At 42.1% G+C, this 21,367-nt stretch overlaps 1 protein-coding gene across 1 annotated transcript; it reads right to left on the reverse strand.

Moving 5' to 3' along the window:
- Nucleotides 1-20,249: 20,249 nt before the first annotated feature.
- Nucleotides 20,250-20,819, reverse strand: LOC136124384 (interferon alpha-5-like). The gene has a single exon (XM_065879057.1). It carries the CDS (start codon nt 20,817-20,819, stop codon nt 20,250-20,252), a length of 570 nt encoding a protein of 189 aa, XP_065735129.1.
- Between the last annotated feature and the right edge of the window lie 548 nt (nt 20,820-21,367).

Here is a 21,367-nt window from a genome sequence, read left to right on the forward strand (position 1 = left end):
TCTTCAAATATTTTCTCAGTCCCTTTCTCTTACTCTTCTTCTTCTGGGACCCCTATAATTCTAATGTTGGTGCATTTAATGTTGTCCCAGCAGTCTCTGAGACTGTCCTCAATTCTTTTCATTCTTTTTTCTTTATTCTGCTCTGTGGTAGTTATTTCCACTATTTTGTCTTCCAGGTCATTTATCCGTTTTTCTGTCTCAGTTATTCTGCTATTGAGTCCTTGTAGAAAATTTTAAATTTCATTTATTGTGTTGTTCATCATTGTTTGTTTGCTCTTTAGTTCTTCTAGGTCTTATTAAACGTTTCTTGTGTTTTCTCCATTCTATTTCCAAGATTTTGGATCATCCTTACTATCATTATGTGAATTCTTTTTCAGGTAGACTGCCTATTTCCTCTTCATTTGTTTGATCTGGTGGATTTTCACCTTTCTCCTTCATCTGCTGTGTATTTCTCTGTCTTCTCATTTTGCTTAACTTACTGTGTTTGGGGTCTCCTTTTCACAGGCTGCAGGTTTGTAGTTGCAGTTGTTTTGGGGGTCTGCCCCCAGTGGGTGAGGTTGGTTCAGTAGGCTGTGTAGGCTTCCTGGTGGAGGGGACTAGTGCCTGTGTTCTGGTGCATGAGGTTGGATCTCGTGTTTCTTGTGGGCAGGACTGCATCCGGTGGTGTGTTTTGGGTATCTGTGAACTTATTATGATTTTAGGTAGCCTCTCTGCTAATGGGTGGGGTTGTGTTTCTGTCTTGCTAGTTGTTTAGCATGGGGTGTCCTTCACTGGAGCTTGCTGGTCATTGAGTGGAGCTGGGTCTTAGCATTGAGACAGAGATCTCTCGGAGAGCTCTCGCTGACTGATATTACATGTGGCCAGGAGGTCTCTGGTGGTCCAATGTCCTGAATTCGGCTCTCCCACCTCAGAGACTCAGGCCTGACACCTGGCCAGAGCGCCAAGACCCTGTCAGCCACTGCTCAGAAGAAAAGGGAGAAAAGAAAAAAGAAAGGAAGAAAGAATAATAAAATAAATAGTTATTAAAATAAAAAAAATTTTTTAAGTAATAAAATAAAAGAAGAGAGCAACTAAACCAATAAACAAATCCACCAATGATAATAAGCGCTAAAAACTATGCTAAAAAATAATTGACAGACAGAACCCTAGGACAAATGTTAAAAGCAAATGTATACAGACAAAATCACACAAAGAAGTATACACACTCACAAAAAGAGAAAAAGGAAAAAAAATATATATATATATATTAAAAAAAGGAAGAGCACAACTAAATCAATAAGCAAATCTACCAATGATAATAAGCTGTAAATACTAAACTAAGATAAACATTAAAGTAGAAACAAATTAGACACAGAAAGGAAACCCCATTTCTACAGTTGCACCCAAAGTCTACCACCTCAGTTTTGGGGTGATTTGTTGTTTATTCAGGTATTCCACAGATGCAGGTACATCAAGTTGATTGTGTAGATTTAATCCGCTGCTCCTGAGGCTGCTGGGAAAAAATTTCCCTTTCCCTTCTTTGTTCGCACAGCTCCTGGGGTTCAGCTTTGGATTTGGCCCCACCTCTGTGTGTAGGTTGCCCTCTGGCATCTGTTCTTTACCCGGACAGGAGGGGGTTAAAGGAACAGCTGATTTGGGGGCTCTGGCTCACTCAGGCCAGGGGGAGGGAGAGGTGCGGAATGTGGGGCAAGCCTGCTGCGGCAGAGGCTGGCATGACGTTGCACCAGCCTGAGGTGCACCATGTCTTCTCCTGGGGAAGTTGTCCCTGGATCACGGGACCCTGGCAGTGGCGGGCTACACAGGCTCCCAGGAGGGGAGGTGTGGATAGTGACCTGTGCTCGCACACAGGCTTCTTGGTGGCGGCAGCAGCAGCATTAGCATTTCATGCCCGTCTCTGGTGTCCACGCTGATAGCCGCAGCTCATGCCTATCTCTGGAGCTTCTTTAGGCAGTGCGCTGAATCCCCTGTCCTCACGCACCCTGAATCAGTTGTCTCTTGACTCCTAAGCAGATCCAGACTTTTTCCCGGACTCCCTCCTGGCTAGCTGTGGCACACTAGCCCCCTTCAGTCTGTGCTCACGCAGCCAACCCCAGTCCTCTCCCTGGGATCCCATCTCCGTACCCTGAGCCTCAGCTCCCAGCGCCCCCCTGCCCCGGCGGTTGTGCAGACAAGCCTCTCAGGCTGGTGCGTGCTGGTCAGCACCAATCCTCTGTGCAGGAATCTCTCCACTTTGCCCTCTGCACCCCTGTTGCTGCGCTGTTCTCTGTGGCTCCAAAGCTTCCCCTCTGCCCACCCGCGCCCCCCGGCTCCGCCAGTGAAGCGACTTCCTAGTGTGTGGAAACTTTTCCTCCTCCACAGCTCCCTCCCAGAGGTGCAGGTGCTGTCCTTATTCTTTTTTCTCTGTTTTTACTTTTTTCTTTTGCCCTACCCAGGTACGTGGGGAGTTTCTTGCCTTTTGGGAAGTCTGAGGTCTTCTGCCAGCGTTCAGTAGGTGTTCTGTAGGAGTTGTTCCATATGTAGATGTATTTTTTGATATATTCGTGGGGAGGAAGGTGATCTTGCTCCTCTGCCATCTTGAAGGTCCTCTCTCTATTTGTTTGTTTTTAAAGTATAATTTAATCTGTTTCTTTTCTTCTTTTTTTTTTTTTTTTGCGGTACGCGGGCCTCTCACTGTTGTGGCCTCTCCCGTTGCAGAGCACAGGCTCCAGACACGCAGGCTCAGTGGCCATGGCTCACGGGCCCAGTCACTCCACGGCACGTGGGATCTTCCCAGACTGGGGCACGAACCCGTGTCCCCTGCATCGGCAGGTGGACTCTCAACCACTGCGCCACCAGGGAAGCCCTAATCTGTTTCTTAAACATTAACATCAAAGGTGGTCTGAAACAAAATCAAGATGAGGAAAAGGACTATTTATCTCATTTATACTATTCACAGAGCAGTGAATAGTATTTTTTGGTCAGAAAACTTTCTTAGATGATGGTTGTCTCCAAAGAGCTTCAGGTGCTGCAGGATTTCTCTCCTTAATGTACCAGGTACTGCTCTAAGGGTGGAAACGTGGGCTCTGCTCCTTTACAGTTCCACAGGCAATCCCTCAACTACCGTTTGCATTTGGGGGCCTCAAGATGCAGACCCCTGACAGTGTTAAGGGACCTGTAGTCAGAGCTTCTCTTGGCTGGGCCAAGGGTGGACTACACAGGTTACTATTTGTTATATTAATACAAAAGGCTGCTATCATTCAGTCTGTTCAAATTCTCAGCCTGTAATTGGCAGGTTATAGCAGCTGGAGCTTTTCTCTTTAACTTATGCTTTCTCAGAGAAAGCATGTCTAATGGTTTTTTTAATTCAACTTCAGCATTTGCAGGCTCGAGAAACTAAAGTGAAATATATTATAGAATCATGGAATTTAAACTTCAACATATAAGTAGTAAATATGTCTTCCATTTGTTGGTACTGTGGTGGGTGCCAGGTACAATGAAAAGAGTAGATGCATTGCCCGCTGTCACAGAGCTTGCAGTCTGGTGGGATATGGGTAACTAGGCGTTCAATTAAAGCAATGCTAATGCTGTGACAGGGAAAGTACAGGTTCTTGGGAGCATGTGAGCTTGCATGGATCAGGGAAAGCTTCTGCAAGAGCAGTTGGTAAGCTGGCATCCCAAGGGTCTGCAGGAGTTTGCCAGGTAATTGCATCATGGTCAATTTTGGACATGTTGTGGAGAGATAGTCTAGGGAAGCAGGTAGATATAAGGGTTTGGAGCTAATGACATTTGTTTGGAGATGTGACCCTAGGTAAAGACATGCATATGGAGGTCACAATCATAGAGAGGACATTTGGAACTATTTGGGAGGTTGAGAGTGTATGTGCAGAGAGGATGAAGTGTGGGACTAGCACGAATTTTGAGGAACACCAGTTCCCTAAGATGAGAGGGAGCAGTCAACAAAGGAAGGAGAGGAGGAGGGGCAGAAAAGCAGAGGATGGAGGTGACACGGAGACCAGATGAGCGTTAGACCTTAAGATGGAGGGCGTGGTAACAAGTGTCCGATGCTTCTGAGATGTCAGCTGAGGCTGCCTGACAGTGATCTCTGATCTCAGTAACATGTATTGATAGTTTATTATAAACTTTGGCTGAGCAGTTTTAAGAGAACCGGGAGGTTGAAGCCAAATTATGGCAATTGGAGGAAGGAGGTGCATATGAAGAAGTAGAGGCAAATATTGCAGAGAACTATTGTGTATGAACAGAATGACAGAAGCAAGATAATACTTACAGATGGTTGTAAGGCTAAGGAATGGTCATGTTTAGGATGAATAAGATGAAAATTAAGCACATTTAATGTTGATCAAAACTAGCCTTTGGGCTTCCCTGGTGGCGCAGTGGTTGAGAGTCCGCCTGCCGATGCAGGGGACACGGGTTCGTGCCCCGGTCCATGAAGATCCCACATGCCATGGAGCGGCTGGGCCTGTGAGCCATGGCCGCTGAGCCTGCGCGTCCGGAGCCTGTGCTCTGCAACGGGAGAGGCCACAACAGTGAGAGGTCCGCGTACCGCAAAAAATAAAAACACTAGCCTTTGAAAAAGAAGATGTTGATACAGCAGAGAGAGGAAGTAACTGATAAAGCATAAGCATCTTATTGTACTAAGGCCTTCTCTACTTTGCATCAAGGGAATCTCTCCCAAAAGCTAAACCTCCTGAAATTATCCCTCTGTGTGGTGTCACAGAGGTTTTTCACTCCGGGGCAGTGAACGATGGGGAGGCTTGGGATGAGTAAGAGATACTTTCTTCTGTTAAGTGATATAAGTTCCAAATGTGAGAATGGAAGTGGAAATGGAGATGCACCAAACGTACATCTCTCTTCTCAGGCAGATATATTTTGTGCAGCATGGTTGTCAGTGTTGACAGTGTTAAAAATCTGCTTAATGAAAAATGTAAATAGACTTTGATAACTTTTTAAATGAATTAACTTCCAAATAATTAAAAAATACAACTATTTGGCTTAGGAGAAATGGAATTTACCTAATCTTATCTGTAAGAACTTATGCATAATTGGGGGACAGGATTTAATATTAGTGTCATGTAATAGTAAACTCAGACAACAAATTAAGAGAGATTTTTTCTTTGATACCTGTGACAGTTACATATAGATTAAATCTTTATATGGTTGAACATTTATATCAATTTTAATCATGTTAGAAATATATTGTACTAAGAAACAGATCTTCAGTTCAATATATTACAAAGTATAAACTTTTTTTAACATTTAAATGTTAATGAGTCTGCATTCATCAGGATATCCTTTCTTTATTAATATGCATAGTACATATTACACATCCACTTTTGTTTTTTGGGTTTTTATAAATGTATTTATTTACTTTTGGCTGTGTTGGGTCTTTGTTGCTGCGCGCGGGCTTTCTCTAGTTGCGGCGAGTGGAGGCTACTCTTAGTTGTGGTGTGTGGGCTTCTCATTGCGTTGGCTTCTCTTGTTGCAGAACATGGGCTCTAGGTGTGCAGGCTTCAGTAGTTGTGGCACGTGGGCTCAGTAGTTGTGGCTCACAGGCTCTACAGCACAGGCTTAGTAGTTGTGGCTCATGGGCTTGGTTGCTCCATGGCATCTGGGATCTTTCCAGACCAGGGATTGAACATGTGTCCCCTGCATTGTCAGATGGACTCTTAACCACTGTGCCACCAGGGAAGTCCCTACACACCCACTTTTGGATTAAAGTATATGTGGGTTTACTAGTAAAAGAGGTAAATTGCCAACTGCCTTAAGAATATTTTTCCCTGAGTGTATTAAATGTAAATGTGATAATGTCTTCTTACTGGCCTATTAAAAAATAACAGGAAAATAGATGAAGGTAAGTTAGGTCCTAGAATCAAGTAGGTTAATTTTCTTTATAACAAGTTGAGAGGGGGATCAAGATTGTGGAGGAGTAGGAAGCAGAGTTCAACGTCCTCCACAGGAACATTAAAAATACATCTACAAATGGAACAATTCACACAGAACAGCTACTGAGTGCTGACAGAAGACCTCAGATGTCTGAAAAGACCGGGTAGGACAAGAGGAAAAAGAAAAAGAAAGAATCAGGATGGGGCCTGCGCCTCGGGGAGGGAGCTGTGAAGGAGGAAAGATTCCTGAACCTTGGGAAGGCTCCTCATCAGCGGAGAAATTAGACTGGATGGAGGGGGGAGTTATGGAGGCTAAAAAGGGTAGAGCAGCAACTGGTTTGTGGAAAGCAAAACAGAGAGTAACCTGCACAGAGAGTCGGCACCGCCACCCTGTGCTCCCCAACCTGAGATATTCCTCTGTTGGTGTGGGTGGGGGTCGGGTGCTGAAGCTCACACTACAAAGCTCAGTCCCAGGGAGAGGACCAGGATTAGGTGTGGAAACAGCCTGAACAGTTCAGGCTGTGGCAACTGAGGGTGTATTAGGAAGAAGCCTGGGCCCTCCAGAGAGGCAAGCCACCATTATTGGGAGAGGCATGAGGAGAGGGGCAGGACCACCATAAAAGCTCCTTTCCCTGTGAGCACTCCCAGGCAACAGGACTCTGCCTACAGGAGCTCTGGGAATGGGAGCGAATTTCTGCCACCATCTTGGGCTGCAGAGGCTGGCACTGGCTGCCTCTTCCAGGCCCTGCCCCTGCTGACCTGGAAGGGCGCAGACAGTTCCCCAAACTAGAAATTCTGCCAGTGGGTCGCAGGACCCGCTCCACTGACCAAGAATGGTGCAGATAGTTTCCCCCACTGGGAATTTTGCCAGCGGGCCACAGAACCTGTCCCCACTGACAGACAGATCCAGCCACTGGGAATTCTGCCAGTGGGCCCAGGACCTTCCCACTGTCCTGGAAGGGCACGGATAGTTTTCATGACTGGGAAATCTATCAGTGGGTGCCAGAACCCACCTGACTGTCCTGGGAGGGGACAGATAGCTGTCCCTGCTAGGAGAGCTGTCAGTGGGCGCCCGGACCTGCCCCACTGTCCCGGCAAGGTGTAGAAAGCTTCCACAACTGGGAAATCCATCAGTGGGTGCTGGAACCCACCCTGCTGTCCCAGGAGGGCATGGATAGCTCTCCCTACTAGGAAATCTGTCAGTGGGTGCTGGGACCTGCCCCACTGCCCTGGGAGGATGCAGATAACTCCCCCCACTAGGAAAATCATCAGCAGGTGCCAGGATCTGCCCCACCATCCCAGGAGCACACAGAAACCTCTCACTACTAGGAAATCTGCCAGTGGGTGCCACGACCCACCCTGCTGTCCCAGGAGGGCATAGATAGCCCCTCTCACTAGGAAATTAGCCCAGAGGAGGGACTGAAATCACAGCTGAAGCCCAGGGCTATGTGACTAATGAAGAAGAGCTGAAATCTCTCCTCGTGGCTGTGTGAACTGCAGAGTTACACTTCCACTACCAGCTTCCTAAATTCAGCACCTGCAAAACAGCTGAAAAGACAAGTGTTCCTGCAGCTGGGATGGGTCTGGAGTTAGCAGCTCTGGGCTCTGTGGGCATGTACACGTTGGGGGTAGGGGCAGACCAGAGTTTGAGCTGCCTCCATAGCTCCCACAGCGGGTCCAGGTGCATGACCACTATAGTACTGGGACCTAACTTCAGTGGACCTGTTCCAGTGGACAGGTGAAACCAATGCCTAAGAGTCACCAGGGCCAATTTCTGGCATACTCACAGTTAAGGCGGGACCGAGAGTGGTGCCAACAACAATATACTTTGTGAGCCCACACAACAGGCAAAAGGGGACACAACAGAGCACATTCACAGGTGAACAGTTCCAAAGGAGGAAAACTCAGTGGCTTCCCTCCAAGTGGGAGTACTCCAATCCCACCTACCTCATACCACAGATCAGAATCACAGCTAAGAAACAGATCTGGGACCTCTACTACAACAACTAGGGAGCAGGCCTCACCTCTGACAAGGCAGTGACAACCACAAAGCAAAGAGGAGGCCCTGCTCCATATCTAGGGCAGGATCTGATCACCACAACACCAATCAAACCCCCATCAAGGGGATAACAGCACAAGCCTCTGGACCAAATTCACCCACCAGGGGGCAGACTCCAGAAGCAAGAGGAACTGCAGTCCTACAACCTGTGGAAATGGGACCACAACACAGTAAGTTTGACAGAATGAGGCGACAAAGAAATATGTTGCAGATGAAGGAGCAAGATAAAAACAAGAACAACTAAATGAAGAAGAGATAAGCAATCTATCTGAAAAAGAATTCAGAGTCATGATAGTAAAGATCATCCAAAATCTCTGAAACAGAATGGAGGCATGGAGCAAGAACATAAAAGAAAAGTTGAACAAAGATGTAGAAGAACTAAATAACATACAGAGATGAACAAGACAATTACCAAAATGAAAAATACACTAGAAGGAATCAATAGCAGAATAATTGAGGCAGAAGAACAGATAAGTGACCTGGAAGACAGAATGGTGGTAATCTCTGCCACAGAGCAGAAGATAGTCCATGCTAATGGAAATCAAAAGAAAGCTGGAGTAGCAATACTCATGTCAGACAAAATAGACTTTAAAATAAAGACTCTTACAAGAGACAAGGAAGGACACTACATAATGATCAATGGATCAATCCAAGAAGAAGATATAACAATTATAAGTATTTATGCACCCAACATAGGAGCACCTCAATACATAAGGCAAATGCTAACAGCCAAAAAAGGGGAAGTTGACAGTAACACAATAATGGTGGGGGACTTTAACACCCCGCTTCACCAATGGAAAGATCATCCAGACAGAAAATTAGTAAGGAAACACAAGCCTTAAGTAACACATTAGACCAGATAGAATTAATTTTTATCGGACATTCCATCTGAAAGCAGCAGAATACACTTTCTTCTCGAGTGCTCATGGACCATTCTCTAGGGTAGACCACATCTTGGGTCATAAATCAAGCCTTGGTAAATTTAAGAAAATTGAAATCATATCAAGCATCTTTTCTGACCACAATGCTATGAGATTAGAAATAAATTACAGGGAGAACCCTCCTACACTGCTGGTGGGAATGTAAATTGATACAACCACTATGGAAAACAGTATGTAGGTTCCTAAAAATACTAAAAATGGAACTACCATATGATCCAGCAATCCCACTACTGGGCATATACCCTGAGAAAACCATAATTCAAAAAGAGACATGCACCACAATGTTCATTGCAGCACTATTTACACTAGCCAGGACATGGAACTAACCTAAATGTCCATCGACAGATGAATGGATAAAGAAGATGTGGCACATATATACAATGGAATATTACTCAGCCATAAAAAAAATGAAATTGAGTTATTTGTAATGAGGTGGATGGCCCTAGAGTCTGTCATACAGAGTGAAGTAAGTCAGAAAGAGAAAAACAAATACTGTATGCTAACGCATATATATGGAATCTAAAAAAAAAATTGGTACTGATGAACCTAGTTGCAGGGCAGGAATAAAGAGGTAGACATAGAGAATGGACTTGATGACACAGGGTGGGAGGGTGAAGCTGGGGCAAAGTGAGAGTAGCATCAACGTATATACACTACTGAATATAAAATAGTTGGCTGGTGGGAAACAGCAGCATAGCACAGGGAGATTGGCTTGGAGCTTTGCTATGACCTAGAGGGGTGGGATAGGGAGGATGGGAGGGAGGCTCAAGAGGGAGGGAATATGGGGACATGTGTATGCATATGGCTGAATCGCTTTGTTGTGCAACAGAAACTAATGTGGTATTGTGAAGCAATTATACTCCAATAAAGATGTATTTAAAAAAAGAAAGAAAAATCAATTACAGGAAAAAAACAGTAAAAAACACAAACACATGGAACCTAAACAATACACTACTAAATAACCAATGGATCACTGAAGCAATCAAAAAATACCTAGAAACAAATGATAATGAAAACATGATGACCCAAAACCAATGGGATGAAGCAAAAGCAGTTCTAAGAGGGCAGTTTATAGCAATACAGTCCCACATCAAGAAATAAGAAATATCTCACATAAACAACCTAACCTTACACCTAAAGCAACTAGAGAAAGAAGAACAAACAAAACCCAAAGCTAGTAGAAGGAAAGATCAGAACAGAAATAAATGAAATAGAAGTGAAGAAAACAATAGCAAAGATCAATGAAACTAAAAGTTGGTTCTTAGAGAAGATAAACAAAATTGATAAACCTTTAGCCAGACTCATCAAGAAAAAAAGGGAGAGGACTCAAATCAGTAAAATTAGAAATGAAAAAGAAGTTGCAACTGACACTGCAGGAAGACAGAGTATCATAAGAGAATACTACAAACAGCTATATGCCAATAATATGGACAACCTGGAAGAAATGGATAAATTCTTAGAAAGGTACAACCTTCTAAGACTGAACCAGGAAGAAATAGAAAATGTGAACAGACCAATCACAAGTAATGAAATTGAAACTGTGATTAAAAATCTTTCAACAGGGACTTCCCTGGTGGCACAGTGGTTAAGAATCAGCCTGCCAATGCAGAGGACATGAGTTTGATCCCTGGTCCTGGCAGATTCCACATGCTGTGGAGCAACTAAGATGGTGCGCCACAAGTACTGAGCCTGTGCACTAGATCCCACAAGCCACAACTACTGAGCCCATGTGCCATGACTGCTGAAGACCGCACACCCTAGAGCTCGTGCACTGCAACTACTGAAAGCTGCGTGCCTAGAGCCCGTGCTCTGTAACAGGAGAAACCACTGCAATGAGAAGCCCGCGCACCTCAAGACAGAGGAGCCCCCACTTGCCGCAACTAGAGAAAGCCTGCGCACAGCAACGAAGACCCAACGTAGCCAAAAAAACCAAACAAACAAAAATCTTCCAACAAACAAAAGTCTAAGACCAGATGGCTTCACAGGTGACTTCTATCAAACATTTAGAGAAGAGCTAACACCTATCCTTCTCAAACTCTCCCAAAAAATCGCAGAGGAAGGAACACTCCCAAGCTCATTCTATGAGGCCACTATCACCTTGATACCAAAACCAGACAAAGATATCACAAAAAAAGAAAATTACAGGCCAATATCACTGATGAACATAGACACAAAAATCCTCAACAAAATACTAGCAAGCAGAATCCAACAACAAATTTAAAGGTTCATACACCATGATCAAGTGGGATTTATCCCAGGGATGCAAAAAGATTTTTCAATATATGCAAATCAATCAATGTAATATACCATATTGACAAATTAAAGAATAAAAACCATATGATCATCTAAAGAGATGAAGAAAAAGCTTTTGGCAAAATTCAACACCGATTTATGATAAAAACTCTCCAGAAAGTGGGCATAGAGGGAACCTACCTCAACATAATAAAGGCCATATATGACAAACCCACAGCAAACATCATTCTCAATGGTGAAAAACTGAAAGCATTTCCTCTCAGATCAGGAACAAGGCAAGGATATCCACTCTTGCCACTGTTATTCCACATAGTTTTAGAAGTCCTAGCCACAGCAATCAGAGAAGAAAAATAAATAAAAGGAATACAAATTGGAAAAGAAGAACCGTATTCCCCAACACCATACACAAAAGTAAACTCAAAATTGATCAAAGACCTAAATGTAAGGCCGGACACTGTAGAATTCTGAGGAAAACATAGGCAGAATACTCTTCAACATAAATCGCAGCAAGATCTTTTTTGATCCATCTCCTAGAGTAATGAAAATTAAAACAAAAATAAATGGGATCTAAGTAAACTTAAAAGCTTTTGCATAGCAAAGGAAAACATAAACAAAACAAAAACCCCTCAGAATGGGAGAAAATATTTGCAAACGAAGCAACCAACAAGGGATTAATCTCCAAAATATACAAACAGCTCATGCAGCTCAGTGTATCAAAAACAAAAAACAAAACAACCCAATCAAAAAGTGGGAGGAAGATCTAAATAGACATTTCTCCAAAAAAGACATACAGATGCCCAACAAACACATGAAATGATGCTCAACATCATTAATTATTGGAGAAATGCAAATCAAAACTACAATGAGGTATCACATCACACCAGTCACAATGGCCATCATCAAAATATCTACAAACAATAAATGCTGGAGAGGATATGGAGAAAAGGGAACCCTCCTACACTGTTGGTAGGAATGTAAATTGGTACAGCCACTATGGAGAACAGTATGGAGGTTCCATAAAAAACTAAAAATATAACTACCATACATATGACCCAGCAATCCCACTCCTAGGCATATACCCATGGAAAACCATAATTCCAAAAGATACATGCACCCCAATGTTCATTGCATCACTATTTACAATAGCCAGGACATGGAAGCAACCTAAATGTCCATCAACAGAGGAATGGGTAAAGAAGATGTGGTACACATATACAATGGAATATTTACTCAGCCATAAAAAGGAACAAAATAGTGCCATTTGCAGAGGCGTGGATAGACCTAGAGACTGTCATACAGAGTGAAGTAAGTCAGGAGAAAAATATCATATAATATTGCTTATACGTGGAATCTAGGAAAATGGTACAGATGAACTTATTTGCAAAGCTGAAATAGAGACACAAACTTATGGATACCCAGGGGGGAAGGGGGAGGGGTAAATTGGGAGATTGGGATTGACATATACACACGACTATGTGTAAAATAGATAACTAATGAGAACCTACTATATAGCACAGGAAACTCTACTCAATACTCCGTGGTGACCTTAATGGGAAGGAAATCTAAAAAAGAGGGGATGTAATGTATACATATAAATGATTCCCTTTGCTGTACAGCAGAAACTAACAAAACATTGTTAAGCAACTATACTCCAATAAAAATTAATTTTAAAAAAGTTGAGAACTTCCCTGGTGGTGCTGTGGTTAAGAATCTGCCTGCCAATGCAGGGGACACAGGTTCAAGCCCTGGTCCGGGAAGATCCCACATGCCATGGAGTAACTAAGTCCATGCGCCACAACTACTGAGCCTGTGCTCTAGAGCCTGCAAGCCACAACTACTGAGCCCACATGCCACAACTACTGAAGCCTGCGCTCCTAGAGCCCATGCTCCACACAAGAGAAGCCACCAAAGACCCAACGCAGCCAAAAATAAATAATAAATAAATAAATAAATTTATTTCCAAAAAGTTGAAAGGAAAACTGAGATTATGAAAAATATTTTGACTCTCAAGTTATTGAGCATCACTGACTTTCACTGGTAAATGAAGTTCAGCAAATTGGCAAATTTCATTGCCCCTTTTTCTGACTGTTTACTGATTAAAGGAATGGTTGCTGCAAATATTTACACCAAGACGTAGTTAGGGAACAGTTGGTTAAGTGGCCTCCAAAACATTTTCAAAAACTAGAATAAGAATAATTTTACAAATTTATTTGGGATTATCCCTTGGAAGGAACCAAACACCAGTGTATTCTTTCTTGTAGCCTCAGTCTACTTCTTGCCATTTCCTTTCTCTCATTAGTACTCATATCTTTTAGATGGGCCATGGTTCCTCTCTCTCTTTGATTAAGCTTCTGTGATTTTTAACCTGTGAGCACAGATATCAGTTCTTCTTTTCAAGAAAGGAATTGAGAATAACTGTACGTGACAATTTCATCTCGGTCATGTATGATTTGAACTTGAACTATTTAGGCACAACCTCAACTAGTGTATTCTAGGAGCTAACTGAATGATGCCGTGTGTCTTAGTTCAGGCTGTTCTAACAGGGTACCAGAGACTGGGTGGCTTATAAAGGGCAGAAATTTATTTGTCACAGTTCCAGAGCCTGGAAGTCTGAGATCAGCATGCCAGCAAGGTTGAGTTCTGGTGAGAGCCCTCTTCTGGGTTGCACACTGACAGCTTCTCTTTGTATCCTCACGTGGTGGAGAGCAGAGAGAGGAAGCAAGCTGTCTTATGAGTCTCATGAAGGCATTAATTCCATTCATGAGGGCTCCAGCCTCCTAACTTCATCCAATCCTAATGACCTCCCAAACACCCCAGCTTCCTAATACCATTACATTGAGGGTTAGAGTTTCCATGTATGAATTTTGGATACATACAAACATTCAGTCTGGTGATAAGATCCCAAGGTATTGTGGTTATGGCAGGGGTTCATCAGAATATTTTTCATTCCCAACATTTATTTGAGGATAAAGAACACATTCCTTGATGCTGCCTTCATTTATTATGGCACATTCATCCTGAATTGATTACTAATTAAGTGTTACAATGCTACTGTGAACAAGATCACCAAGGACCTACCAGACAGATTCCACAGACTTTAGTCTTTATCAAAAATGATGATGATACCAGCTACAAATTCCTTTGCTTTTTCTGAGGGACTTATTTAATCCTTCCAACATAGTTGAAACTGACTTGTTAATATTCTCATTTCCAAAGAGCCACCTGCTAAGAGTTTATATAAATAAAACAATCTAATAAGTAAATGGCAAATCCAGGTTTCAAAACCTAATATGTCAGATTCCAAACTCCACCTCCCTATCCACACCATAGACCCCTGTGCAAATCACATGTATTGAACCATCACTTATTTTCTGGAAAGCCCTATACTTTACTTCTAACACACTAATGTTCACTTGTTGTCTCATACCTCACTGTTACAAATTCTCTATGTTTTCAGTAATTTATCCAAATGTGGAGATGAGTTGACCAAATAACAAATATTCTGATTATTTTATACAACAAATAAAATGAAATTATCAACTGGCAATTACTTCTGAGATCCTAGTGATCAATAAAATTAATAATTCTAATAATTATAAAATAAACACATTTAATTATCCCCGGTGATTCATGTAGATTGCTCCATTATTTCACACCATAAATTTATGAGATGCGTGATAGACAAGACCCTTGAGAGTTATGGCCCCTGCACCAGATAGTGATTGAATTACAAACATTTCAGGGAATCCTCTGTGGAAAACACAGAGCTAATGGCTCTGTGGATTCAAGGTAACAAAAACCTATCTTATGCTACCAACTTACATGAATATGGGAAATGATTGGAGGAAGAAATTAAGACGACATTCACTAATGGGTAAAATGTGGGGAACAGAGCAGAGCATCACCAGTGCCATCAGCAGAGAGACCAGAAGTCCAGAAGTTTAGCACTTCACCTGGACCACAGTGAAACTAAGTGCATGCCCTCAACTCAGCAATGTGCTCAGAGCTCCAAAAGATGGGTTTTATTTACTGCCTGATTCACAGCACAGGCTCATTACTATGAGTCCATGAGCTTCTCCCATGTTTCCTTTCCTTCTAGAACATGTTCCTTCATGTCTATGTGGTTATGCTGCAGGGGGACCACAACGTCAGGACTATTATAGACATTGCCCTTTCTTTCCACCATTTTTTTACTGGAGACCTATAGTCCTCCACAGGCTGGGCCAGTATCCCCAGGAATACTGGTTCTTTTCAGGAGAATATGGATGTGGAGGTCCTAATTCCAAGAGAATTGTATTTTCTCAGCAACACCTCACTCACAAGGGAGAGATCACATCTAGTCACACCCTCTCCTCTAGAGTGACAGAGTCCCCTTCCTAACCTGGACTCCCTGCCTGAGGGCACGCTCACCACATCCCTGCCCCTCAAGAAAAGCTGAAGTCACAGCCCTCGTGCTGTGTGTTATTTTCAGTGGACAGCTTTGGCGAACAAGGAAGGGACCCAGAACAGACTTCTTTCCTTCACCTCAACTCTATGAGGATATGGAGCGTTGGTACCAGTAGCGCCTCTTGTGCCCATCCACCTTCCTGCAGAGTCCAGATGAATCTGGGTGTCTCCTGGTTCTTGAATCTCCCAATTCTTGGTTGATGATCCTGAGTTTTATTTGGTAGTATATACCAGATACCTGCCCCTCAATTGAAGGATCCTCGGGGGGAGTGCCCCCAACTGAAAGAAACTTCGGAGCCTGTTTGAAAGACACTGGGAATAAAGTGCGCCCCTCCCCATTTGAAAGATACTGAGATAGCCCAGGTGAAAGATACCAGGATTTGCTCAGTTGAAAGACACAGAGCCTTCTGGGCTGACTGGTTAGGTAGGAGGCTGACCTGACATCTTTCCTCAATTCAGCTACCCTAACAGAATTGGTCAGGATAAGAGTGAAGATATCACATAATAGCTTTGCTCCTAAGAAGAGGGACTTCTTCTTCAATGCTTTCTGAAGATCGTTCTTCCCTGGTTGACTCCTAAGTGCACTGACTACTCCATCTCTGTGCCCTTTCCAGGCTTTTCTTCTCTGTCTCAGTCATAAAAGTTGAAGGTTTTCAGAAGCTTTAGGTCATCTTCTCATTCTACACATCTACTCCTAAGGAAGGACATCTGTTACCATGTCCTGATTTCCAAATAGGCAACAAACAGTTGCAAATTAATAGATCCAGAATGTACATTGTTGTAGTTTCCAGATCCACATGTTCATCTATCAATGGGAAGTCTGCTTTTAGATGTTTCTTGGGCACTTTATAGACTACATCTGTTTTTCCCCTTCTTGACATCCCTCCCTTCTGTTTCTGGTGAGAGAATCCCTTGTCCTCTACTTATCGTTGTAACATGAGACATAATTGAAATTCATTGATTATGATTACTATTTTTTCATCTCTTTCTTTTCCAAACTGAAAGCTCCAAAGGAAGAGGCTTTTTATTTTTTCAACTTTTGTATTCAACTTTGTATTCTTAGAACGATCACATAATCCGACATAGAAATATGAAGTTTTAAAACATAACTGACTGGAAAAAATGAATGAGCTAGGTGAATTCATCATAGTTTTTCAATATTGGTTGCATATTTAAGCTATTTTTTAAGAATAAACAAATCCAAGATGTCTTCTGGGGAAGAATTTCATCAACTAAAGAAGAAAGTAATTTGAGAAAAGATGAAGTTGAATATACTTTGTTACATTTGAGTATATTATAAATGTGAACATGATATCATATGAACAAAACTATTTTAAACACCATACATAGTATGACTAAGATAAAGTAGATAACTACTACATTAGACACCTTAGCATATTAATCACTGTCACTTTAAATTCCTGTCCTGATAATTCCTAAATCTACTATATCTGAGTCTAGGTCTGATGCTTGCTCCTTCTCTTCAAACTGTGTTATTCACCTCTTAGTAAGACTTGTAAATTTCTATTGAAAGTTGGACGTGATGTACTAGGTAAAAGCAACTGATGTAATCTGGCCTTTAGAATGAGGTTTTACATGTATCTTGCTAGGAGCTGGGATGTGTTTACTGTTTGCCATAGCTGTAGAAGTCAGAAGCTAAAACTTCCTCTTTTGTTGATGATTTTTTTCTCTCCTGTTGTCATGTGGTTTCCCTAGAGACTTCTTATATAAAATCATACACGTGCAGTTCTTTTCTGTTGTAATCCCCTGTTATACAGGAATCCTGTTGATGTGTTGGTAGGTATGGGGAGGGGAAGTGTTCTATAATCCTATGATTAGGTCTCAGTCTTTTAGTGAGCCTGTGCCCCTGGGCTGTGACCACCAAATTTCAGATGTTTCAAAAAGTGGATTCAGATCTTTCAAATGAGGAAAGTCTTTTTGTTAAAGTCAAACTTAATGTAAATAATGTTCTTTCTAAGAATGGCATTTTAATTATGACCTGGTCTCTGTTTTTGCCCTCTTTGTTTTATATATCAGCCACACTGCCTTATCCTTCTGGATTGGTCTTGAAGATCATTTCTTAGACCTACTCAATAAGTAACCACCATGGGAGAAAGGTCTACGTCTTGTTCACTATTGTATCATCATTAGCACAGAGTACATAATAATTACAAAAGGTATAAATAGTAACAAATAATATTCTCAGATTTTCCATCAGACCTCTCTTCAGAAGCTTCTGCTGACCTCCCAAAAGAACCTTATATTAAAGCAATTAATAGGCATCATTAGATTATTTAGTACATTTCTACTGAGCCTTTTGGTTCATTACTTTCCATCTCACAGTGAAGATGCCAAGCAGTGAAGATGTAGGGCATATGATGCTAGGTAAAATTAGACTTCTTTGCTTTCCTGATTTGAGTCTTTATAATTGTATAAATTCTTTCTCATTTAGTATTATTCTGGGCAATGGTTGTCTTGCTGCTTCTGAATTATTTTATGTTTCATCTTGAAACAGAAACCAAAATAGAGCAGAAAAAATAGAAACATAAAGGGGCCATACCATTATTTTCCATAATTTTCGTTACATCTTTTTGATTTTCTTTCTCCATTCACCTTTCATAGAAAGCTGTTATTGCATTGGATGCACTGAGGCAAAAGGAAAACAAATGCAACTCTGACTATGATGAGAGTGAAAGAAGTAAAGTGACCCCCCAGGTAAAACAATGACAATGGGAGTTCTTCTCTTCTCTTGTCACTCTTCCACCTACTCCAGTATGGTTTCTGCTGATTAATTCCACCAAATCAGCTCTCGCTAAGGTCAGTGCCATCTGTTTCCCCTGTAGTGGATGATTTCAATCTACAGAGCAGCTTAGTGACATTCAACATCCTATTAATCAAACTGATGGTAAATCATTGTAAGTAATTAAATATGTCATGATTTATAGTATATCAAATATTAAACATGTTGATGTGAGTTGTCAAGACATCAAATCCATGGAGTCTCTTCAGAAACAAAAATATTTCAAAAAAGGGAAAACCACGCCAAGAAAAAATAAGCCACTTCCATTCTAGGTCCCACCCCATTTCTCTCCTCCACTTCCTAAGGAAAACTTCTCAAACCAATTTTCTATACAAACTGTCATTGCCTTCTCTTATTCACCCTTCCACCTTCTCCATGATGGTTTCTGCTGATTAATTCTGCCAAACAGGCTCTCACTAAGGTCGCCAATGCCATCTATTTTCCAATGTAAGGGACAACTTCCATCCATATTTTTTACAAACACATTGAGTCTTCTAAGCAGTTTCAGTTTGTAAACATGGTCTTATCACCGTCCTCTCTCCTCTGTTATCATCTGGCCACTCCACCTCTGCTTCCTTTGTGGTGTCCCCTCCCTTTTAAGGTTGGAAGTCATAGGACTCATTTTATTTCTTTTTAAAAATTTATTTATTTAGGCTGCATTGGGTCTTTGTTGCTGCGCTCAGGCTTTTCTCTAGTTGCAGCGAGCGGGGGCTACTTTTTGTTGGGGTGCGCAGGCTTCTCACTGTGGTGGCTTCTCATTGCAGAGCACAGGCTCTAGGCATGCAGGCTTCAGTAGTGGTGGCTCATGGGCTCTAGAGTGCAGGCTCAGTAGTTGTGGCGCATGGGCTTAGTTGCTCCACAGCATGTGGGATCTTCCCGGACCAGGGCTTGAACCCGTGTTTCCTGCATTGGCAGACAGATTCTTAACTACTGCACCACCAGGGACGCCCCATAGGACTCATTTTAAGTCCTTTTCTCATTCTATACTCTCTTCTCATTTGACCACTTCTGTTCCTATGCCTTCCAATTAATGGAATTGCTTGTAAATTGCAAACTCAAATATCCAACAGATATTTGTAGTTAGATGTCTACCAGCCAACTACAGAGAACATCAACAACTTTTGTGTTTATATCCTCACATGGACTGATGTACCTTCTGCAGAGAGAAGTCAATTTTTTACCTTCTCATTATAGCAGTAAATCTAACTGATATTAATTTCTAACATTAATTAGTATTAATTTTAAACATAATAAATATTATTTATACTGTCTTTAGGTTATTTTCCCTACAAAAATCAAAGATACAAGAGAGCAGGAGCTGTATTTGTTGTGTTTACCTCTGTATCTGGAGGGATATAACCTGGCTTAGGGGAAGTCTATTTTACTTCTAACTTGAATATAATACTGATGGGTAAATGAATTGTACCATCAATTGTTTAATCAGATTGCACATTCAGCCTTGGTTTTCTTTTGTAAAGACGGAACTAATACCAGAAGTTTTCTATAGAAAGAATTTAATGAACAAAGAAAATAATAAATTGACTAAATACAAAGAATGTATTTTTTCTCTGAAACTACAGTGTAAATGTGCACATAATATTATATGAACAAAAATAATTGTAATCTTTATAAATAGTTAAATAAATAAATATTTAAATAGATAAATAGATAGATCAGCATGGGCATCTGTGAGGAACAAGTGCCTGTAGAGTAGAACATCATGTTGCTTAATATTCCTGAAGACATTTGACAAATTAATTCAATTCAGGGCATGAGGAGAGCAGAAATGAGAGTCTTTGACATGGCAGCACAGGTGGAAGTGTGGTCTCATTAGGCAGTGAGAATCATTTCCGTGTTGAACCAGGTGTGTGTCATTCCTTCCTCCTGAGTCTTTCTTGCAAGTTTGTTGATGAAGAGAAAGATCTCATGACTTCTGCTCTGACAATCTCCCAGGCACAAGGGCTGTATTTCTTCTCTTGCAGATAGACAGTGATTCTGTGGAAGTATTTCCTCACAGCCAGGATGGAGTCCTCCTTCAGCAGAGGAGTCCCTTCCAGCCCCACCTCCTGCATCAGACAGGCTTGCAGTTCAATGAGCTGCTGATAAAGTGCAGTGCAGAACTTGTCCAGGAGGGTCTCATCCCAAGCGGCAGCCGAGTCCTCTGTGCTGAAGAGCTGGAAGGTCTGCTGGATCATCTCATGGACGACAGCGATGGCTTGAGCCTTCTGGAACTGGTTGCCACCAAACGCCTCCTGGGGGAATCCAAAGTCATTTCTGTCCTTCAGGCAGGAGAAGGGGGAGATTCTCCTCATTTGTTGCAGGAGCATCAGGGCCCTCGTGTTCGCCAGGCTGTGGGTCTGAGGCAGGTCGCAGCCCAGAGAGCAGTTGGACTTGCAGCTGAGCAGCACCAGGGCCAGGAATAAGAACAAGATTGGGGCCATCGGGGACCCTGCAGATGCTGCCGGCCTGGCAGAGGTGGGGACTCAGTGAACCCTGCTCTCTAGGTTCTCTGAAGACCTTCCTTCAGGCCTGGGTCTTAAATGGGAACCCATTTGTTTCCATTTTCTAAACGTTAATTTCTACTTCTGTTTTTGATTTTCACTTTGCACTCTCCAAATGGGTTATGGCAACATTTCTCAACCATTATTTTTTCCATTATTGCCTCCTCTTCCCCTGCCCACAGAGCCTTCTTAGATAGCTTTTTCCTAATTGCCCCCCCATGAAAGTTTGAAAACACATAGGTACTGAATATTTACATACTCCATGAATATCTGCATACATAGAAAAAGGAAGTGAAAATTTTACTGTTTTTATTCAATGCAGGGTTAAGAATGAAAAAAATTTGAGCTAAACATTATATTTAAAAATTATTGAGAACTAGGGACTTCCCTGGTGGTCCAGTGGTTAAGAATCCACGCTTCCACTGCAGTGGGCACGGGTTTGATCCCTGGTCGGGGAACTAAGATCCCACATGCTACACAGTGTGGCC

The sequence above is a fragment of the Phocoena phocoena genome, chromosome 6, assembly GCF_963924675.1.
Source record: "Phocoena phocoena chromosome 6, mPhoPho1.1, whole genome shotgun sequence".
NCBI lineage: Eukaryota > Metazoa > Chordata > Mammalia > Artiodactyla > Phocoenidae > Phocoena > Phocoena phocoena.